A 21016-nucleotide genomic window follows, 5' to 3' on the forward strand; every position below is an offset into this window, starting at 1 on the left:
ATGAGTTTGATGTCATTTACAAATTTAACTGCATGCAAAAATATTGCCAGTTGCAGCAGCTAAGTGAGCTACACCTGTTTACATAGCAGTAGAAGTACAAGACATTCACAGAGCTGTCAGGTTTCCCTGATCCTACTGGATGCTTCCTGGTAACTTTAATAGGTGTCTTGCCATGTCCTAGCAAGAGAAAATGTATATCACCTTGATGACAGGATTGGGGTTCATGTAACTCGACAGTATCTTCCCAAGTGCTCTTTGAAACCTTCCTGATGAATATCAGCAACACTGCATACATGGCCGGCACCATGTTTTGAAATATGGGGAGGCACTTTATATTTTCTGGTGCCAGTTTTGGGTTTCATCAGCTGATAAGCAAAAAAAACCAAACAAACAAAATAACAAACAAATCTGGGTTTCTTCAGTTGACAAGCACAAAAAAAAAAAAAGGCAGTTCCCACACTTCATCTCCTAACCAAACGTCAAAAGCTTAACCACACTCTATGTATTGTGCAGAAAAAGTGTGTGTGGGGGGCCCAAGCACACCCCGGTTCCACTGGCCCTGTGCATAGAACACATATGATCATACATGTGTCTAAATTATGTCTGTTTACCAGGTGCATTGTAACTATATGTATACTGTAAATATCTGTTTCATTCAAATGACCTTGGAATGATTTTAGGAGTACATTTTAGTTAAGAGCATTTTTGTTTTTAACCCTTTGAGGATTTACTGACTTTGCTACAATATGTGCTTCCTATAGTCACTTGCCCGAGTATACTCGGAACTCTGATAAATAAGTGAATGTTACAGATTGCTCTTTCCATCACTGTACTTCATGATCATTAGCCACTTGTAAAATAGCCGGAAAGTCCTTATTTGCAAAGAATTAGACACCTCTAAAATTATGGCATATACAGTATTCTAGCAGACATGCAGTCTTCATCATAACTTGGTTTTGATGCCACTACTCTGAGATGGAAAGATACACAAAGACTCCACCTGTCTTCTCAGCTAGTAAAAGTCACAAAAACTTGGAAAGACTGTGATTGGTATAGGAGTCCCATTGGTTACATGAGGAGTATTTTGACTGTGACAGGAGTATGTTTGCATAGTTCTGCACTATATTAATCATGGACAATTACAACAAGAACATCATTATCATCTGTATTATCTTCATTAAGATATAGACAAATGTGCAAATTTGATCAGATTATGTGTCATGTGTGTATGAGGGCAGACTTCAAGGCTTGCCCCAGTCTCCTTTGCAATATGCAGAAGATCATTAGTAACTCTTTATTTTGTCTGACTGTATGAACTCAATTATATATTTGATAAAAAATGACTGAAATAACAAAATGTGGTATTCATGCTTAAAATATAAGCATCCCTTGTTTTAACTACAAAAGACTTAGTGTCAACTCATGTGTGATACTTTCTCAACACATTGGTGAAATGACGAACATAAAAAAGTGTGAGTAGATGATTTGATGTAATTTGTTGTCTAAATTGGAAATCCTTGTATTTTTGTAAATTATTCGTATTCTGTATGGAAGCTTTTCGTTTGCACTTACTGTCACACACTGGTGAAAAATGAAATCATGTCATAGTGCATTATCTCGTCACTGACACTGTAAGGTAGGAAACAGTTCAGATTCTTATTTTGATATTGATAGTTGTGACTATTGATATCATGCACTATATTCAATTTATTAGCATTTTTTTATGCAATTCTGAACAATAGTCAGTGGGGGGGGGGGGGGGGGGGGGATTACTCAATTATGCCAATCAGTTGCTTCACTGAAATGTATGTGTATATTCAGATTTCAAGACATTCCAAGACTTACTACTAGACAGTCAGTCTGTAATGAAAATGAAACTGAATGCGGACTGCTCTGCACTAAAGTTTGAGTTGTGGAAGGTGAGTTTAAATCAGTTGTTCAGAAATATGAGCCTTGTAAAAAATGATTCCAAGATGTAAAGTGTATAGATTATGTTTCCTCACCAACCTCCATCCAAGCTTTGGAGTATCACCAATACTTGGATGAAGTTAGGATATCTTGTGTAGATGTCAAATCAGTACTAAGAGCATGAAATACAACTCGAATGATGCAATTTTTCTTTTGAAATGAGGATAGCAAGCAAGTGAATATGAAGACTGCTTCAGGTTTTATATTAGCTTGCTTCTTTGTTTAGACCAATATTTGCCCTGCAGCTTTCATGTTGCAAACCAAGAATCAAATTAAGGAAAGTCTTTTGAACACTTCAAATCACAAGAACTTCTGTGTTTTGTTTTATTTACATGTAAAGCTAATCTTAATGACATTGTTGTTTCATTACTTGAAATGATGGTTCCATGACATTTGCTTCTGTGACAGTTGCTCACATGAAATATCTGCACGCTGAACCAAACATGAAACTTACCCACAGGCATAACCCTGACACTAATCCTAATCATGACATACAACCCTAACCCTAACCATTAGTCGTTGGAGAAAACAAGACTGCAACAATCTTTGCAGGAGCAAATGTTGTGTCACTGAAATGACCGATAATGATTTAATTCAGTAAACTGTCTTTCTTTGTTAATGAGTTGATTAATCACTCAGACATATACGGCAAAAGTGTCATTTCATTGTATGACTTATATTTGATATCAATGTCTCCCGTAATGTTGGCATCATGTTTGTTTTTTTCCCCTTTTTTAAATCTGCAAAGTTTTCTAATGGTTTGTGTGGATTTTATTTTTACAAATAATGATGTGTATGTATATTTACCCTGTTAACCTATTGAAAATGAAAAGGAAGAAATCGGCGTATATCAGCCAGGATTTTAGCTCCTTGATCTCAGTGCTGTATTATAAATACATGTATATTGTGATCATAAACAAAGTGAATATGACATGAAAGTGAATTTTCTTCATGTGGTGTGATGTATGCCATGTTTGGTTGTCGTCATGTTCCTTCCCCTTTTCCACCCATTTCTCATTTTTCTCTTACTTTCTGTTTTCCAATTCTTTTCTCTTTTTTTGCCTTTTTACATTCTTCTCTTTCTCTGTTGTCTTTCCCCTTCTACCTCCTCACACTTCATCTCTATTTCTAGTGTCTGTCCATCCATCCATCTATTTATCTATCCATCTGTCCATAAGTCCATCCATCTTTCCATGCACTCATTCATTTTTTTATTCATCCATCCATTCATCGATTCGTTCATCTTTTCATCCATCCATCCATCCATATATCCATCCACTTATCAATTCATATATCGCTCCATTCATCCGTTATTCTATCCATTCGTTCATTCATTCTTTCATTCATTCGTTCATTCATTCATTCATTCATTCAGCCATTCATTCATCCATCTGTCCATCCATTTATCAATCCATTCATTCATCCATCAGCCATTCATCCATTCATTCATCCATCTATCTTTTTATCTATCCAGCCATCCATCTATCTACCCACTTATCAATTCATATATCACTCCAGTCATCCATTATTCTATCCATTCATTCATTCATTTATTCATTCATTCATTCAGTCATTCATTCATCCATCTGTCCATCCATTTATCAATCCATTCATTCATCCATCAGCCATTCATCCTTTCATTCATCCATCTATCTTTTTATCCATCCAGCCATTCATCTATCCATCCACTTATCAATTCATATATTAATCCATTCATTCAGCTATACATTCATCCATTCATTCATCTATCCATCCATTCATCCATCCATCCATCCATCCATCTATCTATCCATCCATCCATCCATTCATCCATCCATTCATCCATCCATCCATCCATCCATTCATCCGTATTAAAAATGTTATACATTGTACATGTATAAACAGTGTGCATGGACAAGATGCACCACATGATGTGTGAATGCACTGGTCATAATTTGTCCCAAGGTCAGATGACACTAATCTGGCTCAAAAACACTTTCTGCTGTAACTTCAGCAAAAAAACAAAACAAAACAAAAACAAGTTCAGTAGCCCTACCTAGTAGTAATAAGTAATATGGCATGGTAGGAATGGTTGAAGATACGTGTAGAAAGACAAATATCTACTGTGTGAAGAAGAGGTCAAGTTCGAATGTCGCTGTTAATCTATTACACGTATTTCCTAGCAATTACGTCAGCTGGGGATGTTAAGTCGGGATGTAATTTAGTGGACATATTAGAGATAGGACCTAAATTTGTTTGTACAATTACATTTAATGTAATTGCACAAACATGCAAGAGGTTAAGGTCAAAGTCATTAAAAAAATATAATTTCAAGCAATAACAGTACCAACGATAATATTTGGGAAAGGTGCACTCATTTGCTTGAAAAGACAGGGTAATGTGAAAGTCAAAAGGTAAATGTTAAAGTAACAAGGTCTTAATTTAACTAACAATGCAATTTACTGACGATTCAGTCTAACAACTGGGATGGTGTAATGGATTGGATAGAAATACAGTGTACACTCGTTTGAATGTTACTGAGGAGCCACGTATAGGCTCTATATCTGGCAGAATAATACAATTCAATTCAATTAAACTCATTTAATCGTGCAATGAAAACATGAAATTCAGTGCGAGATTTTTTTTTTTTTTTTTAATTAAGAATGATGGTGATTCGATAAAAAGGGAAGAACATGAAAAATCATAAGATCATAAATAAATACACACAAAGTTGATTTTAAAACAAGATCACATCACACAAGACCGACTCAATTGACGTATACTAGAAACTTCAGAAATCTTATTCATGTGGAATACATACCCCCTTTCCAGTACCGTTTCTAGTCCCTATCCAACTCCTAAGCAGGCCTGCCCAGAAGCAGCGATATAATCGCCATCCCCACCCCGCACCTGCGTAAATAATACGTAATGATGAACATGATTACGCAAGAAAGCGGATGTATGCAGTCCACTTCACGTTGCAGTGGAATTGTTCAAATTAACCCAAAAGCGCAAGTCGGTATGTGTAGAAAGAAAGGTAAGAAAAAGAATTGATTCAACATGAGTCGACGTAAAATGAGAAGATGTATCCACATTCATTGCTAACCAACTGGTCTTATTGTCGAAAAACACACAAGTGGTCTTGCAGATTTCGTAAAAATAATCGTGTTGTTTTTCTCTTCTTCATCCTTTGATGCTGACATGCCTACAAACTTCGTCTTCATGTATCTTTATCTGTATTGCTAAGATTCCGCAATTATTTACGTTGCTGTACACCCGAGACACAAGTCCAACAGTCAACAGACTCGATGACATAATACAATGATGTGATACAAATGACACCACTTGTTCTTGGCAAGGCGTTGATATGTTTCCAAACATACTGCAATCTTCAGGAGAGAGAGAGAGAGAGAGGGAGAGAGAGAGAGAGAGGGAGAGAGAGAGAGAGAGAGATGGGGGAGGGAGAGATTTTTTTTTTTTTTTTGGGGGGGGGGGGAGGGAGCGAGAAAAGGGAGAGGGGAGGGAAGATAAAGGGGAGGGGGCATTCTGAACGGACATAATCGATCAGCACGGGCAGGATTCATGAACGATACAGGCCTACAATACAGTTCAATCTTTCTTGTAAAATCCAAGTCTTATTCTCTTCATGTTTTATGTGTTTGTTTGTTTTTGTTTGTTTGTTATTTGTTTGTTTGTTTGTTTTACCAACACCACTAGATGTGCAATCCTCTGTGTATTTTTCCTGGCGTGTAGGTCTACTACGTTGTACATACACACGTTTGCCTATAATAACATTTATTATGTACATCGTGTCGCAGCTCCGGGAGTTGGCTTCCATTCCATGCATGCTTGAGATTCACTTGAAAGCCCGTTTTGATAGATTAATTCAATCTCTGGATATTGTCAATCATTTAGTGTGGCCATAGACCCTGTCATGATTGAGATTATATCAAATAACACCCCCACATACACAGACATCACGATGCAGTTTTACAGTATGAGCGAGACGGATCAGGGGACATAATCTATACGACTGGCGATCTGTAGCTCCATAGTGAGTCAAAGCAACAGAAAAAGGAAACAGCTTATACCCATTCTTGTATGTCGTCCCCAACAGGCAGGTACATCACAACGAGCCGACCCTCCTCACTTTTACCAACCAGGAGCCTGTCTCGTAAAAAGATGCAATCATTCAAAGTCTGAATTAAAAAAAAAAAAAAAAAATCAGGTATCAGCCAATCAAAATGAAATATTTTGAGACTTGTGTTTGATTTTCTGACTTGAGCTTGAATGATCTCAACTTTGTTATTAAAAATTTTATTTTATCATGACATAAACACCTTCAATTTGTTCCAGTTTTTACCATTAATAAGGGAATGTAAAGGATTTTCAGATACCAGCGCTATTTTGGCTGCCGGTTTGGTGGCCAGTTCGTCGGCCATCTCGAGTATCTTAAAATATTCAAGGATGAAAAAGCTGCACCATCCGGATTCGGATTCAGCTCCCTCGAAAGAAATTGTTTTCAATTTCAATCGTTTATGGGGAAATATATATGGGAATTACATCTTTTCTTGCGCCCATTTTGGAAGCCATTTTTAATATCTCAAAGTCTTCTAAGATGCAAGGGCTCTATCATCAAGATTCGCATTCAGCATTTTCAAAATTAACTGAATCCACTAAAAACATGAGGCAGATGGTAAAACAAGGTTCAGCCTCCGGCACCCAGACCATATACAAATTATCCTACATCCGTAATTATTTGCTTGCCTATATCTTGTTCCTCATTGAACAACGCCCTCTTGCAACGTCCAGTACAGGTTTCAAAATTCTCTGTGAACAAAGTTCCATCGATCTGGAATTATTTCACAGATTGCACGGAAAACTGGCTGTTAGTTATTACAGTGTGGTAGCGGAGAATTTCTTTAAAATGGCGCTTGGGTCAAAATTACTCGTCAGAATACTAATCCACTGGGTTTTATCGCGTTTCTCCATTAATCAGACTTCTATATTCGATGACACGGATACACGGGTATATAATCATCTCACCTTCCAGTACTGTAGTATAATCCCTTTATTATTTGGACGGAAAGTTGACACTTTCACAGTATCGGCTACTCAGCGAGGATCAATATTCGTGGAAGTGTAACTGATTCAATACTTATCTCCAGTTCATCAGGGGAAATTTACCATCACGTGCCATGGTCTCTACAACCTACAATGTTAGGCACATATGGTTTTCTTAGAAATAGCCCTACCTGTAGTTGTTTGGTAACAAAATATTCTGTCAGGTTCAAGTTGTAAACCGCATATGGGTTGATGTTGACAAACCCTCTCTGTTACCAACTGAGGATGAAGATAGCTAGGTTGTGTCAACGACCTCTATGAGAGCACTGGTCAGCAGAGAGCTGGCCGAGAGGTCGGCCTCACCGCGTTATTTGCATAAATGCGTCGGTACAGACAGGAGGTCTGGCACTAAACGCTACCCACTTCACAGCTTGCAAGTCATTATCACCGACTACCACCAACCAGGGGGTGGAGCTCAGTCAAAAAGAGACGTCAACGGCGAAGGGCGTCATGGCTGTAGTAGGGAGATCAGCGATGTCGAAAGAGCTGATGTCGTCGTACTCACATACGAAAAGAGTTGGACCGTATCTACTTGGGAGAACCATTGGAGAAGGAAGCTTTGCCAAGGTGAAAGAAGCTATGCATGTCCTCGTAGGGGAAAAGGTGAGTTTAATTACAAGGCAATCTTTTGTGTCATCAATAAAAATGGGGTTGATCATCAACTCCGATCAGTCGGACGATTCGAACAACACAACGTTTTGATGAGGTAGTTTATAGTTGATGAAATATAGGCCCTATCATCTTGTAGTTAAAGAAAGTAATCACGCATCACGAATTCATACATTTTACCCCCTTACATGGACAAAGCTTGTTCTCAGATACAAAATCAAAACATTAATTTCCCGGCTGTTGCGAGAAAATGTTAAAAAGGTTAAAATGTAGTTATCTCAACATCTTGGGGTAATGAAGCTGTTCTTTTGAAGAAATGAAATGTCAAATTTATTTTGAAAGTGTCGTTTGTTGAACGGACTAATAACACTATCCACAATGCGGTAAAGTATCTGTGATCACGCAATTCGCGTTCATTAATTAGCGATTCAGTTTTCATATTGGGGCCCAAAACTTAATGAAACGTTTCCAACGAACAATCCATTTGTTGAAACTGCCTTAATTTCACAATTAACATAAAGAACTGTCTCCCGTGTGTTTTTGCTCTATACGGCAACTATTGTCTGTTGAAAAACAAAAACAACAACAACAACAACAACAACAACAACAACAACTACAACAACGACAATTTATTAGCTGGTTGTTGAAGTATATCAAGTTGAATGTTCGGGGCAAAGAAATATGAACGGTACCTAACGTTTTTTTTTTTTATTATTAGTATTTTACGTGACGTACCATGATGTGTAATTTTTTTCGGCGTTGTATATGTACAAACCAGTTTTAACTGCTTTCATCTGTATGCTGTTATCTGTTTGCGTGTATGATCAATAGGCATTTCCTGTTATTGAGAAAAAAAAAATCAAACTGTGCTTTTTGCGATGCAGATAATGCTGAAGTACTAGTCTGGCTGTTTATTTACATTCCCTTTTTATAAATTTCTTTTGGAGTGGTCGATTAGAAAAATAGTGGAAATGCACAGGAGCGGTCTTCTGTACCGCATAATTCTTTTTTGACGACAAGGTTTTCTTTAGCTACTATCATTAGAGTTGGACTTTGTTTGTATTCATGATATTCTGTATTTCATTATGTCGAAAGTGCTTAAAGTATGTTTTCACGTCTAATGGATGAATAGTTAATTGTTCGTAGGTCCACAACCAAAGATATGCCTGACATCACAAGTTAGTTTAAATGGTATCTTAGCGCTTATCGCGCGATGATATCATTATATTACCTTGGTAAAATACGAATAGATCTTTTAGTGGTGCGAGGGCATGCAGCCAGCGTGGATTCTTTATGTCACCTCCCTGGTTTGACTTTGCTGTATGAACTGCTAGAGCCATATTTCTAATTATCCGTTTGTATAGGATATGACGTAATCAAAATATCCAGACAATTCAGGGACAATCAGGGTACCGTTCCATGAAAGTTGTCAGCCCTGACAAGTTGTCAATTACTGACAATCACCATGGTAACAGTCAGACACCAGAGCTTCTCAGCCAGTCAAAACCAAGGATTTTACTGCAGTGGTCAGAGACTGACAACTTGTCAGGACTGACAACTTTCATGCAATGGAGTCAAGGTCAACCCGTAGAGAGGCGTGGAAGTGAAAGGGAGAGGGCGAGCGAGGGACATAAAGAGAGAAGTAGTTACATAAAAAAGTAGATGCTGAACATTGACAGTGAACCTTGAGATGACGTTTAGATGTTTGTTTAGCCTCAGGAGAGTAACAGCATTTCTTTAAGTTTGCAAATTTAGTGAGAAAAGAATGCATTTCCGACTTCGTTAATCATTTTGTAAGGCCAGGGAGGTGGTAAGGTCTAGAAAAGTTAGGGCTGCGGGCCCGGAGGGTGGGGGTTGTCAATTGGGTCGATGCCATCCATTCCACCCCTTTGAAAAGAAGAGTCTCAGGATGGAATCCTCGGAAAGTCATGGGTTTTGTTGTTGTTGGTTTGTTTGTGTGTTTGTTTGTTTGTGTAAGTGTTTTTGTTTTGTTTTGTTTGTTTGTTTGTTGTTGTTGTTTGTTTTTTTTTGTTTTTTTTTGTTTTGGGGGGGTCCTTTAAGAGCCAAAAGTGCGGGGGTCGCAGCTCCACCCGATCCCCTGCTTCCGCGCCCTCCTGATGAATGCTGCAACTAGAGAGTTTAGACGCAACAAGTGCAACAAAATATTACATCCAGTAATAACGTATTCTCTTTTTAGATATTAGCATATAAAACTACGTTTCATATAATTTAAGTTATTATTATAGCACCTACCACCATTATACCATCAAGACAGCTTAGGTGTTTGGCAAAGTGAACCACAAAATGAACCGCTAAAAGTAGGCCTACGCCTACAATCATGGTGACATTGTTCACGAAGAATTAGTGTCACTTGGATTGCTTCGTACCCAAGAACAAAGACGATTCGCAAGCTCGCTATTTTTGGGAGAAATCAATGCTGAGGTTGGTAATCCGATGCTGATGGTCAGCACTTGCCGACTTCGTCAGCCTAAAGTGCCACTGACCATTGCATCTTACGTTTTACATTATTTTTTATGCTAAAAGTACCCGATAGCATGGATATGTCTACTCAGCAAACAACATGTATACTATAGTCCCTCTGTATTATGTAAATCAACACCATGAAGCAAATAATGTTATACATGAGCTGGTATCAGGGTACCTGTATTTAGAAGAAAAGCAAGGCAATAATGCTATTCTTGATAGCCCTTATACATAATTGCACGTAGTCTTTTCGCGTATACTTACATTACAAAGACTATTATATAAAAAAGTTATGTAAGAATATTAGATTTTGTGATCTCCTTTTCTTTTCTTCCCACTCGTTGGCCCATTTCCTATTTTAACGTGGGGCATCTTAATACTCTTTATTTTTCTTGCACAATAACCATGGTATTTCGATTACATTGTCCACAATGCCTTATAACAATTTAACCTTGTAACTCTGATTGAAGTATTATTTTGTAACAATATGTAACAACATACAAAATGATTTAAGTATTTGTAACAATTAGTAACAACATACAAAAGTGTGTGTATACTGCATAATCCGTATACTTTCATGTATTATCATGCATCATTTCTTTATATTTTGGTCGATTTTTGGTCAGCATAGACTGATCAATAGGATATCATGCATCATGATATTGTTATGTGACGTTGTTTATATTAGTGACTTTTTGTACGGTTCTTTTTTTTTTTTTGGTGTGTTCTTCTTTTTTTTGGCAACTATTCTTCATGTAAACATGACAATATCATTCTGCGGACGTACTGTTGTGTATAACTTTCTATGTGCAATTAGCGCTAAATCTTTAATAGCGCTAAACAAAATTTGACCTTTTCGACTCGGTAGAGAGAACTTCTGGCATGTTATATTATCATACTGACATGCCAGAGTCACGGAGTGGCTGTCAAACGACTAGAGATATTCACAAGCACAGATTGCAGAATCTGATGCAATTTGTTTGTGTGTTTGCAAGGTGTTAAGAAAAGTATTGACTAGTTCGAGGAAAAAAAAACTGTATGCAAGAATATATTTTACCAGATTTTTTTTTTCTCTGACGTATGGAACAAGTTCTGTCAAAACAATGAAAAAAAAAAAGACCAACAGTGTGTATTCAGCTCCCCATCAATCCCTGTGTTCACCGGTTTCTTTACAGACCCATGACATATTGTTTTTACTCGAGAATATAATTTGTTGTATCATTCGAATTATCATTTTATCTGATACAGGTGGCTATAAAAGTCATCGACAAGATAGCTGCTAGGAAGGACCCCTATCTGAATAAGACTCTCCGCAGAGAGGCGGGGCTCCTACAGCTCCTTGGGCACCCTAACATTGTGCGGCTTCTGGAAACCATGGAAACAGACAATAATCTGTACATGGTGATGGAACTCTGTGAGGGTGGCCCACTGCTGGACAAGGTTTGTGAGCGGGGAGGGCTGGAGGAAGGCTTGGCTGGGAGGTACATCAAACAGGTGGTGTCAGCCGTACATCACATGCATCAGATGGGAGTCATGCACAGGTACGTGTTACGAAATCGTACCAGAGAGCGAAAAGTTGACTTACGGGTCAAAAGATATGTCCATTCTTCCTTTGTTCACTGGTAATATCAGTTTAAATAATGTAAATAAACATGTGAATGAACGTGTTCGAATTGTGCTTGGACACTGAGGATGTGACTATATGCAGGTCTATTGAGTTGGACATAGATCTTTGACTTGTCTTATAAGTTCATATTCTTATATGGGGAAATTTTTGGATTTTTCTTCGGGTCGGCATAAATATTATGTAGGCCTAATTGACTGTACGAATTCCGAGTGCATATTATATGTGTGTATAGGCATATACAGGGCCTATTTGTGTGGGAATGGAAGCATTTGAATCATCAGCGGAGCTAACCAATCATGGCTATTATTGCGTGAAGCGTGAATTAATGTTCAAGAGTCTCATCCATCTGTACGTAAAACAGAGTGTAGTAGAGTGAGTGTTCTTTCTCTATTTTTTCCCTCCTTCCCGCTGTGCTGTCTTCACCCTGACATCAGAGATCTCAAGGTGGAAAACCTATTACTAGATGACGACGACAACGTAAAGATCATCGGTATGTATCCACTTCGAATGTTCGCTCATATTGTATTTGTTTTGAGTGAATGTGACTTTTCCTTTTTTTTTGCGAATGATGTACATGTATTTCCTTATTCATCGGCAATAATGTATACTATATTCATAATCTTTGAAATCACCTCCTTGTTTTGCTAGGCGAAATAAAAAGAATACAAAATCTCCACAACGAATCATACATCTGGGTATTTTTCAAATGTAAAATAATGAGAATGATATGTTCTTTCAGGAAACAGATAACACTTCAAATGAAAAATAGAGGACAATCTTTTAGAATGATTCTATACTTTGAATTGCAGTGGTCCAATTCAAACTTGTAAACTCTTTCAAAAGTTCCTTTAAAATTTAGTGCACATAATATTGCTTTTTAATAGATATAAAAGTATGTCCGAATGTTTGCAGACTTTCGAAAATGCTTTATATAAAGGACTAGTAATAGTTTTTTATGGCATATTGAAAAGCACCACTGACTTAATTCCTATAGAAAGGGACTGTTTAAAGTCTCTTTTATATTTTCTTTACATCATTTAATTGAATATCCTGCAACATCACGAATGGCGGCAGTTTCCATGGCAACGATGGCAGCATATTGATCAAACAAAAGACTTGAAAGCTTCATAACTTAGTTTGCACATCAACGGTATAGTCCCATTTTCTACTAATTTAACCGATGTGTTGGTGCAATAGTTCTGCATACAATAAATCCACGCAGTATGTTTTGGAGTAAATTTCCGTACAATGTGTCCATGTGTAAGTGAACGAAACATTGTCAGTGCTGTTTTGTTGATCGAATTTGTGTGTAGTATAATTACATTGCTTATCCTATATACTGGTTTCGGCAGATTTTGGTCTTAGTAACCGCTTCAGCAACATGGAGGGGCAGCACACGGTGAAAGAAGCATCCAGCGAAGAGAGGGATAAGGGCGGAGTGAAGCAAACACAGACGGGATCTAGTCAAAGACAATGTCTTGATAGGAGAACTGACTCTCGAAATGATGCTATGCCTACTAAGCGACAAGGGTGTATGGTGAGTCCACCGTCTGTGAGTCGTACAAGGGAAGGCCAGGACGCACAGACAACCAAAGCAACATCTTTCCCTCATGACGGTAGAGCGGGAAAGTGGCGAGAGAAGAAAGGCACAGTGAGTAAAGATGACTTGGAACCAGCAAAGGAACATGGAAACAAGCAGCGAGCCAGACCCAGGCTACATGGGGGAGCAAGTCTACGTCATAGAAAGGAAGATAAATGTGTAAAAGGAAGAAAAGTAACAGAGGCAGAGTCAGTTGATGTGAGACAAAATGGCCGTGGAAAGAATAGATTTACCAAAGATCTCTTCGGGATAGAAGACTTCGCAGGAACACTGTGTGGAAGTCCTGCCTATGCTGCACCAGAGATTATTGCCAGGAAGCGATATGGACCTAAGGTGGACGTATGGAGCATGTAAGACGATAATTATAGGTCGCATGAAAAGGGATGGTATACTAGGCCTATGGTTTTTGTTGAGATGTGGGATTCAGGTTTTAATTTTGTGCAAAATACTTGCAAACCACTACTAAGTCATAAAATGTTAAAGAGCATACAATCCTATAAGAGGATTTCAAAGATTATTTGATGAATATCTGTTTTGAAATGGCTGAGATATTGAAAAACAAAGTAAACAAAGTGGTCATGATTAAAGGTGGGTCCCGCCTTTTATTAGTGCTTCTTTGGTTTTGGATATCTCAGCAATTCTAAAACCAATTTCATCAAATAAAATTTGAATTCCTGTTACAATCGACTGCTCTTTAATATATTCTACTCTTTAAAAAAAAATCGAGTGAAAATATTCACTCTTAAAAGAGTGAATACAAAAAAAGAGTGAATTTAGAGTGAAATTGGAGTGAATTTTGAGTGAAAATGATTATTTTCACTCATTTTGGAGTGACCTCAGGGATCACTCGAAGATTTTGGAGTGATCCCTGACGTCACTCTAAAACGAGTGAAAATGAACATTTTCACTCGAAATTCACTCCAATTTCACTCTAAATTCACTCTTTTTTGTATTCACTCTTTTAAGAGTGAATATTTTCACTCGAATTTTTTAGAGAGTACGGAGGTTTCTCATTATATCAAAACAGTTGGAAACCTGAATTACTTCACATGTAATACCACTCCGACCTTATTTGAGTTAACATCACTTGTGGATAGTATATAAACGAAACGGTACAGATTTTGTTTAATCGGACATAGAGCTGTAGATTTGGAGTTATTCTCGCATTGAAGAAACATTGGTAACTGGTCATAGTATTGAAAATTACTGTATTAAATACGATGATAAGATGTTGTATTTTTAGTCACGAGTTTCTCACTAACCTGAGTTCGAATCTTCACCAAAATCCTTTAATGAATTACGGTAAACAAATTGTCATTCGCATTAGATTGTTGTTGAATTGCAACTCCACAATGACAATATATTGTCGTTGTGGAGTTGCAATTCAAAAACAATTTAATGCGAATGATTTGTTTACCGTTTACTTTGTAACTTACACTCCCTCCACAGCAATATATTCCTGTGGAGGGATTGTAAGTTACAAAGTATGCAATGCAATATTTTTCTAACCCATTTGATGCACAAACCACTGGGATATTGTGCGGCAATGACATTGCTATACCCCATCTAATTCATGTCACTGTGATTGTGAAACTCCAAAAAAAAAAAAAAAAAAGGAAACTGAAAAATTGCATAACTGTAGTCGTATTTTCATTTCCGCTTGAACTAGTCTGTCTATTTGATATTACTCTTTGAATCAAGCGTGAACCAGTACAGTTCACCTTAGTGCACCTTCACAGTCATTGTCAATATCCCTCTATGCAGATGGTAGTTAGGATGACGCTAAGATAAGCATAATCATCAAACATACATTTTGAGAAACAACGTTGACATCTACGCAGAAACACAAGACCAATACAACGGTTTTTATTTGTATTTCCATGTTGATTTTGAGATGATATTTCTTTTTCCAAGTTATCATGTTGATTTTTTTTTCGTTGCGAAACCGTGTCTATAAGGTTCATTTTTACAGCCTCTCCTCTGCTCAACCTGTGTATTAACGAAGTCAAAAGTCACTAAAAAACTAAATACAAACGATGGTCATCTGCTTACTGTGCGGATATTATATACCTCTGTCTCGCATAATGAGAACGAAGAGCAAAATCTGGTCATTTTCGGGACGGAAATGTCAACATAGAGAGACCTGGCATCCTTTGGCGGACACTCTAATTACTCAAGACAAATATTTTAGCATCATTTGTCAGATTACTGATAGCCTATGACTTGACCCATGGTGATGCTAAAAGACATTAGAAAAGGGAGTTAATGGGGGACCTACCGGATTAACCATTACGCTCAGCGCTTCGTATACGTTTAACAATAGCCACAGGAATTGGTGTTATATTTTATGATTACGTTTCTTTTGTCATAAATAATCGTAATGACATTTTGCTAATTGGCGCCCCGGCAGTAAAGACCATCTCAGTGTCACACCCTCGCACAATAGCAAACAAATATTATATTAGTAGTCACCATATTTTTAAATCTTAAGTAATTGAGCTGCGATTCATCTAGAAGTGTGCTCACATTACCCACAAACCCATAGAAGAAATAAGTTATGACCACGATTAATAGGTCCATGTCAGGATCATAATTATGGTAACATGACAACTTGTAAGACCTGTACCAGAATAGATTTATTTCAGAGATTTTATAGATGGATTGTTAATCATCAATGATTTATTTCTTTGCGTGTCTCTTTTTCTTCTTGACTTCTCACAGAGGAGTAAACACGTTTGCGATCCTGACTGGAACCTTGCCTTTTGTCGTGGAGCCGTTCAGCCTCCATCAGCTCTTGAAGAAAATACTGAAAGGTGACTTGGGAAGACTCCCACCACGACTCTCTTCCGGTAAGATATGGTGTCATTTTTTCAGTACTGGTATTATTTTTTTCAATGCCCATTTTACTTTTATTGTCTATACATACACTGCATACTCACACAAACACGCAATGCACACACACACACACACACACAACATAATATGCATTGTGCACGAACTAGCAAGTACACACTCTAGAAGAGAGAAAAAATGTACTTTTTCACATTATCAAGAAAGGGAGACGTGAATGACTGGTATCATAATCTAATAAGAATAATGATGGTAAGCAGAAGAAACATATATGTGATAAGTAGGAGTATAGATGACAACGAAAAGGAAAAGGAATTGACGGGAGGAAAAACAAGGAAATTGAAATACAATGAAATTCAAAGAAAGAGGGCACAAAGAAGGGAGATAATTCAGGCTCTCCGACTGAGACAAGAATGAGATGAATGGCTGCATTAACAAGACCTACGACTAACAACTCGATATGCATACCACCTTGGATACATTGATACAATGTACATGACAAGCAAACCCGTACAGTCCCTTGAACCCAAACGCTATGCGACTTTTGTGGAACAAACATTTACGAAATGCTGCCTCTTAAAATAAACGAGTTTGTGTTCGTTGAAAAGTATGGTATCACAGATGGCGTACGTTGTTTCTCGTATCCTATGTCAAGCTGTGTCGGCTGTGTCACTGAGTAGGTAAGGTGAGACATGGCTAATGAAACCAGTTGTGATTTCCAGCCTTGGCGTCAGGTGTAAGTTTCTCATCATGAACGGAATCTTCACTGATACTCAAACGTGTTAGACTCGATCGTCAGCCCTCCTGCTATCACACAGTCAAGTGCATATTCTCAGAACGGACCATTCAGGATATATCGATTTCATCTGGCATTGTTCATTAGTCAGGTGTTAGTAGCAGCAGACACTCAAGCGAGGCATTATGACATCAGATTTTATCGTGTGTGTTAAATCTTTCGCCAAACTCGATTGACGCCGAACTCCGAATAACTCAAAAACTGGTGTGGAGATTGACCTACACAAGATTGTGATTTTCATAAATGTATGTCAATCAAACTGTGAAAAATGGACGTCTGTCTTTGAATGTCACACCGCATAACATCCAATTGTAAATTTTCCCTGCTCGATTATCGAGATATCAAGAGGAAGAATAAATAAGAACGTAATTAATGAATTCGATGAAGTGTTTACGTGTTTACAGAAAGGTGCAACAATTGATACGTTTAGCTTAAAATAAAATTTCCAACATCAGGAAGTTGGTTTACTTTGATCTTTGTTTCAAAACGATACCATTATTGACTCGGTATTCATCATTGAAATCATTAATGTTTCTTGTTCGAGCTAAGATTGGCACAAGGCTAAAAAAAAAGTTTTGCCTTCCACCCGCTTTGTCCACAATGACATTCTCAGTGCGTGTTTTTGTCTATTATTTCCGAAGATTTCATGACTATTCAACCACAATAAATACTTACTGTCATCTGCAGACTGCAAGAACTTTGTACGGACGCTGCTACAACCTGACCCTAAGAAACGACCAACTATTGACGAGGTCTTGTGCCACCCTTGGCTTGCTGGGAGCTTTAAACCACTACATTCGCTCATCTCAGACCCAGCGACCCCAACACCACCCAGCACACCGTGCTCATCAGTATCCCCTCGAAGAGTAAGCCGTATGCTGCTGGACCACGATGTCATCAAGGAAATCAAAGAAAACTTTGGCATCAAGTCCTCGCTTGTAAGTGACTCAGTATTGACAGGCCGAGCTGACGAGTTTTCCGCCATTTATTATTTACTCCTGAATCGACGAGCCCACGAAGACGTGCGAAAAATTCGAGGCAGACTTCGAGAGAACTGGGAAACATTTCGAGCGTGCTCCCGAAATGATAGAAGGGTGGATGAAGAAGTAGAAGCAGAGAGAGATGTTAAAGATTCTACAGTCCCTCATTCTGATACAAAGCCCGGCGAACAAACCACAAAGACTGAGAGTGGCGACGACTATCATCGGATGACTAACATCGACGACTTCAGCAGCGAGGGAGAGAACATTGTGGCAGAGGAGGTTATCTAGATCCCTTTCACTTCTTTGCAATAAAACATATATAAGTAATATTTAATATTTAATATTTAATAGTTGTATTTTATTTTTTGTATGAGCTCCCTCATGGAGACTGTATGAGCTCCTTTGCGGAGACGCCCATTATGAGCTCCCTCGGAGCCATCATGTTATATTTAACAGGGGCGGATCCAGGAATTCCATAAAGAGGGGCGCGTTTACAAAATTAAAGGGGGGGGGGAGGCGCACGCACCCCTCCCCCATTTTTCTTTTTATTTCTTTTGTTTCAACAAAAAATAAAGAGGGGGGGGGGGATGGCGTGCGCCGGCTGCGGTCCTCCCTGGATCCGCCACTGTTTAATATTCTTGTTTAATATCTCTAAGATTTATTTGTTTTACATTACTATCGTCTGGGGCACATTATTTGATGTACAAGGCCCCAGTTTTTCTCTCATTCTCTTCATTCTTTAAAACAACAACAACAGCAATAAAGCAATATGTGAAATAACTTATATACAACACGATAATTCCATGTGTTAATAGCAAGTATTCATCTGTTTACAATCTGCAGGGTATTAGTCGTACAATTTGTGTTTACCTACCATATTTACTCCTCGATCTTCCAACAGACTGCCTGGCAGATTGCTGGAAAGCGACAGGGTAGCTTTCACTTCAAAATGGCGATGGTGATTGAAGAAGAAGCAGAAAAGATGAACAAAATGACAGCTGACAGACCTTCTCCTCCACCAACCAGACGTCAAATCTACCGAGAAGTCTTGGACGATGATCTGACAACAGCTCCCATGGCAAATACACCAACGGAGGCCAGACTCGACGGTCAAGTTGTCACCAAGAATCAAGGAATCGGCAACAAGTTCCATTCCCGCGGGAATCAGCTGAAGTCTAATAGCGGGAACCCCTGGATCATCCTCTTGGGGCGTGAGACTACGGATTCTTTCGGGAAAGGAAGCAGAGTCTTGAAAAACAACTCGAATCTCGCTGGTGTGACAACGGCTTGTTTCAAAGGTAATCATGTAAAGACTGATGACTGTGAAATCGGTAAAGGAAAGAGACCGAAGGAAACATTGGTTCCTGTTTCTGTGTCAGACGAAGGCAGACCAAGGCAGAGAGCAGTTGGGTTAACACGACGTAACACAACGGACGGACGAACTCCTGGGCGGCTTCCCCTCAGCAGCAAACGTCCAGTTCATCTCACATTTCCACAGTCACAGAATTTTTCCCGAACTACATTTGCGTCTCATTTTCGACAAACGTTTGCTGACAGACCACTCAAACAATCCAACTTGAAATATCCAATTCCACGCAAGAATGAAGGCACTGTTCTGAGTCATGCAAATGAAGGAAATGTACGCGGTGGGCAAAAAGGAGTCACTTTCAAGAATCCAAAACCACAGAACCGTTTTAGGACAAATGCGGCTATATCGGGGCAGCCGGAGATGGCGGCTAAAGCCTGTGACACACTGGGAAGCGACAGAAGGGAGCGGGGGGAACATAGGAAACAGAGACATGAAGAAGCCGTGAAAGTTTTCCGCATGACCAGAAGAACAAGCACGGTGCCAAGAGAGTTTATCGCTCTAAGGAAGCGACGATCCTCCCTTCACTCGAAACGAAAAGAAACGAAAAGGTGCCCCGTTACCGTAACGCCAAAATCTAATGTTCCTACACGTGGGAACGGGCCGCTTTTAAAGACAAATGTAAAAGTCACTTTAGCAGGCCGTCCTAGCACGTCTAGTATAGAGGAAGAGAGGAAGATCCAGGAGAAAGCTGTGGTGTCGATAACTAAGTCTTGCTCCAGGGCTGAACAAAACCGATCAAACCGTCCAAATTCTAAGCAAGATGGTAACGGAGATCAGCCACAGATGCCGCGACGATTTTCGGTGAGCGACGAGGGTTATGACACGAATCACTCCTTAGAAGGGGAAACAGCCACGCAGAAAAAATTGCCTGACATGGCGTTACCAATGGTCAGCAAAGCCCATACATTACCTTCATGTGGTCAGGCTTCAAAAACGATGAAAGCATTGAAATTGATCAAAAAAGACTGAAATGAAAAGATCATCTCCCATCAAATACACGACTAAAGGAGTTTATTCTTTTCCTTTTTGTGCATGTGTATGAGTACGCTGTGGACCTCCCTACCCCCAGAATCAGCATGCCGAGATTGGATAACTGAATTCATTTCACCTTCACAGGGAGATGACAACACACCTCTGTCATGGAAAATTTGCGTATTTCACCTGTTTTTTTTTTTTTAATTATCATTATTATTTTTCTTTTTGCCTACAAAAATTATGAATCACTGCTCGAAATCTCATTATGTCGACTTCGTAAAGGTGAACATCGACTACCAGAGTTGATGGATACCGATGGAAAATTAATGTGCGAATGACATATTGAGACTCACCAAGGCAATTTTTGTCTCTAAAATCTATAGGGCGCTTTGGCAAGTTTGAAGATGTCGCCTTCTCGCCTTCATGTGCAATCATTGATTGATAAAACATTCTTGTCAACATAGTACAAATGAAGTGAGTTGCGAATGATGAAGAAAAAAAGGCATTCATTTTCGCCTATACTCAACTAGAATTTGCGTTGTGCCATGCACGCTAGTGTGCTCAACGGTAATGTTATGAAGATGTCACTGACAATAACAAATAACAATGAACAAGAAACGTTTTAAACTGGCAGTTAAATGTTATTTTTATT

At 38.6% G+C, this 21016-nt stretch overlaps 1 protein-coding gene across 1 annotated transcript; it reads left to right on the forward strand.

The window, feature by feature from the left end:
* Positions 1 to 6631: 6631 nt before the first annotated feature.
* Positions 6632 to 20806, forward strand: LOC140242475 (uncharacterized). The gene is made up of 10 exons (XM_072322208.1): positions 6632 to 6643; positions 7405 to 7674; positions 11413 to 11705; positions 12226 to 12281; positions 13144 to 13155; positions 13630 to 13741; positions 16113 to 16240; positions 17725 to 18299; positions 18922 to 20308; positions 20748 to 20806. The coding sequence occupies exons 1-10, from the start codon at positions 6632 to 6634 to the stop codon at positions 20804 to 20806; spliced, it is 2904 nt and encodes a 967-aa protein (XP_072178309.1).
* Positions 20807 to 21016: the final 210 nt, after the last annotated feature.

This window comes from Diadema setosum, chromosome 19 (genome assembly GCF_964275005.1).
Source record: "Diadema setosum chromosome 19, eeDiaSeto1, whole genome shotgun sequence".
Lineage (NCBI taxonomy): Eukaryota > Metazoa > Echinodermata > Echinoidea > Diadematoida > Diadematidae > Diadema > Diadema setosum.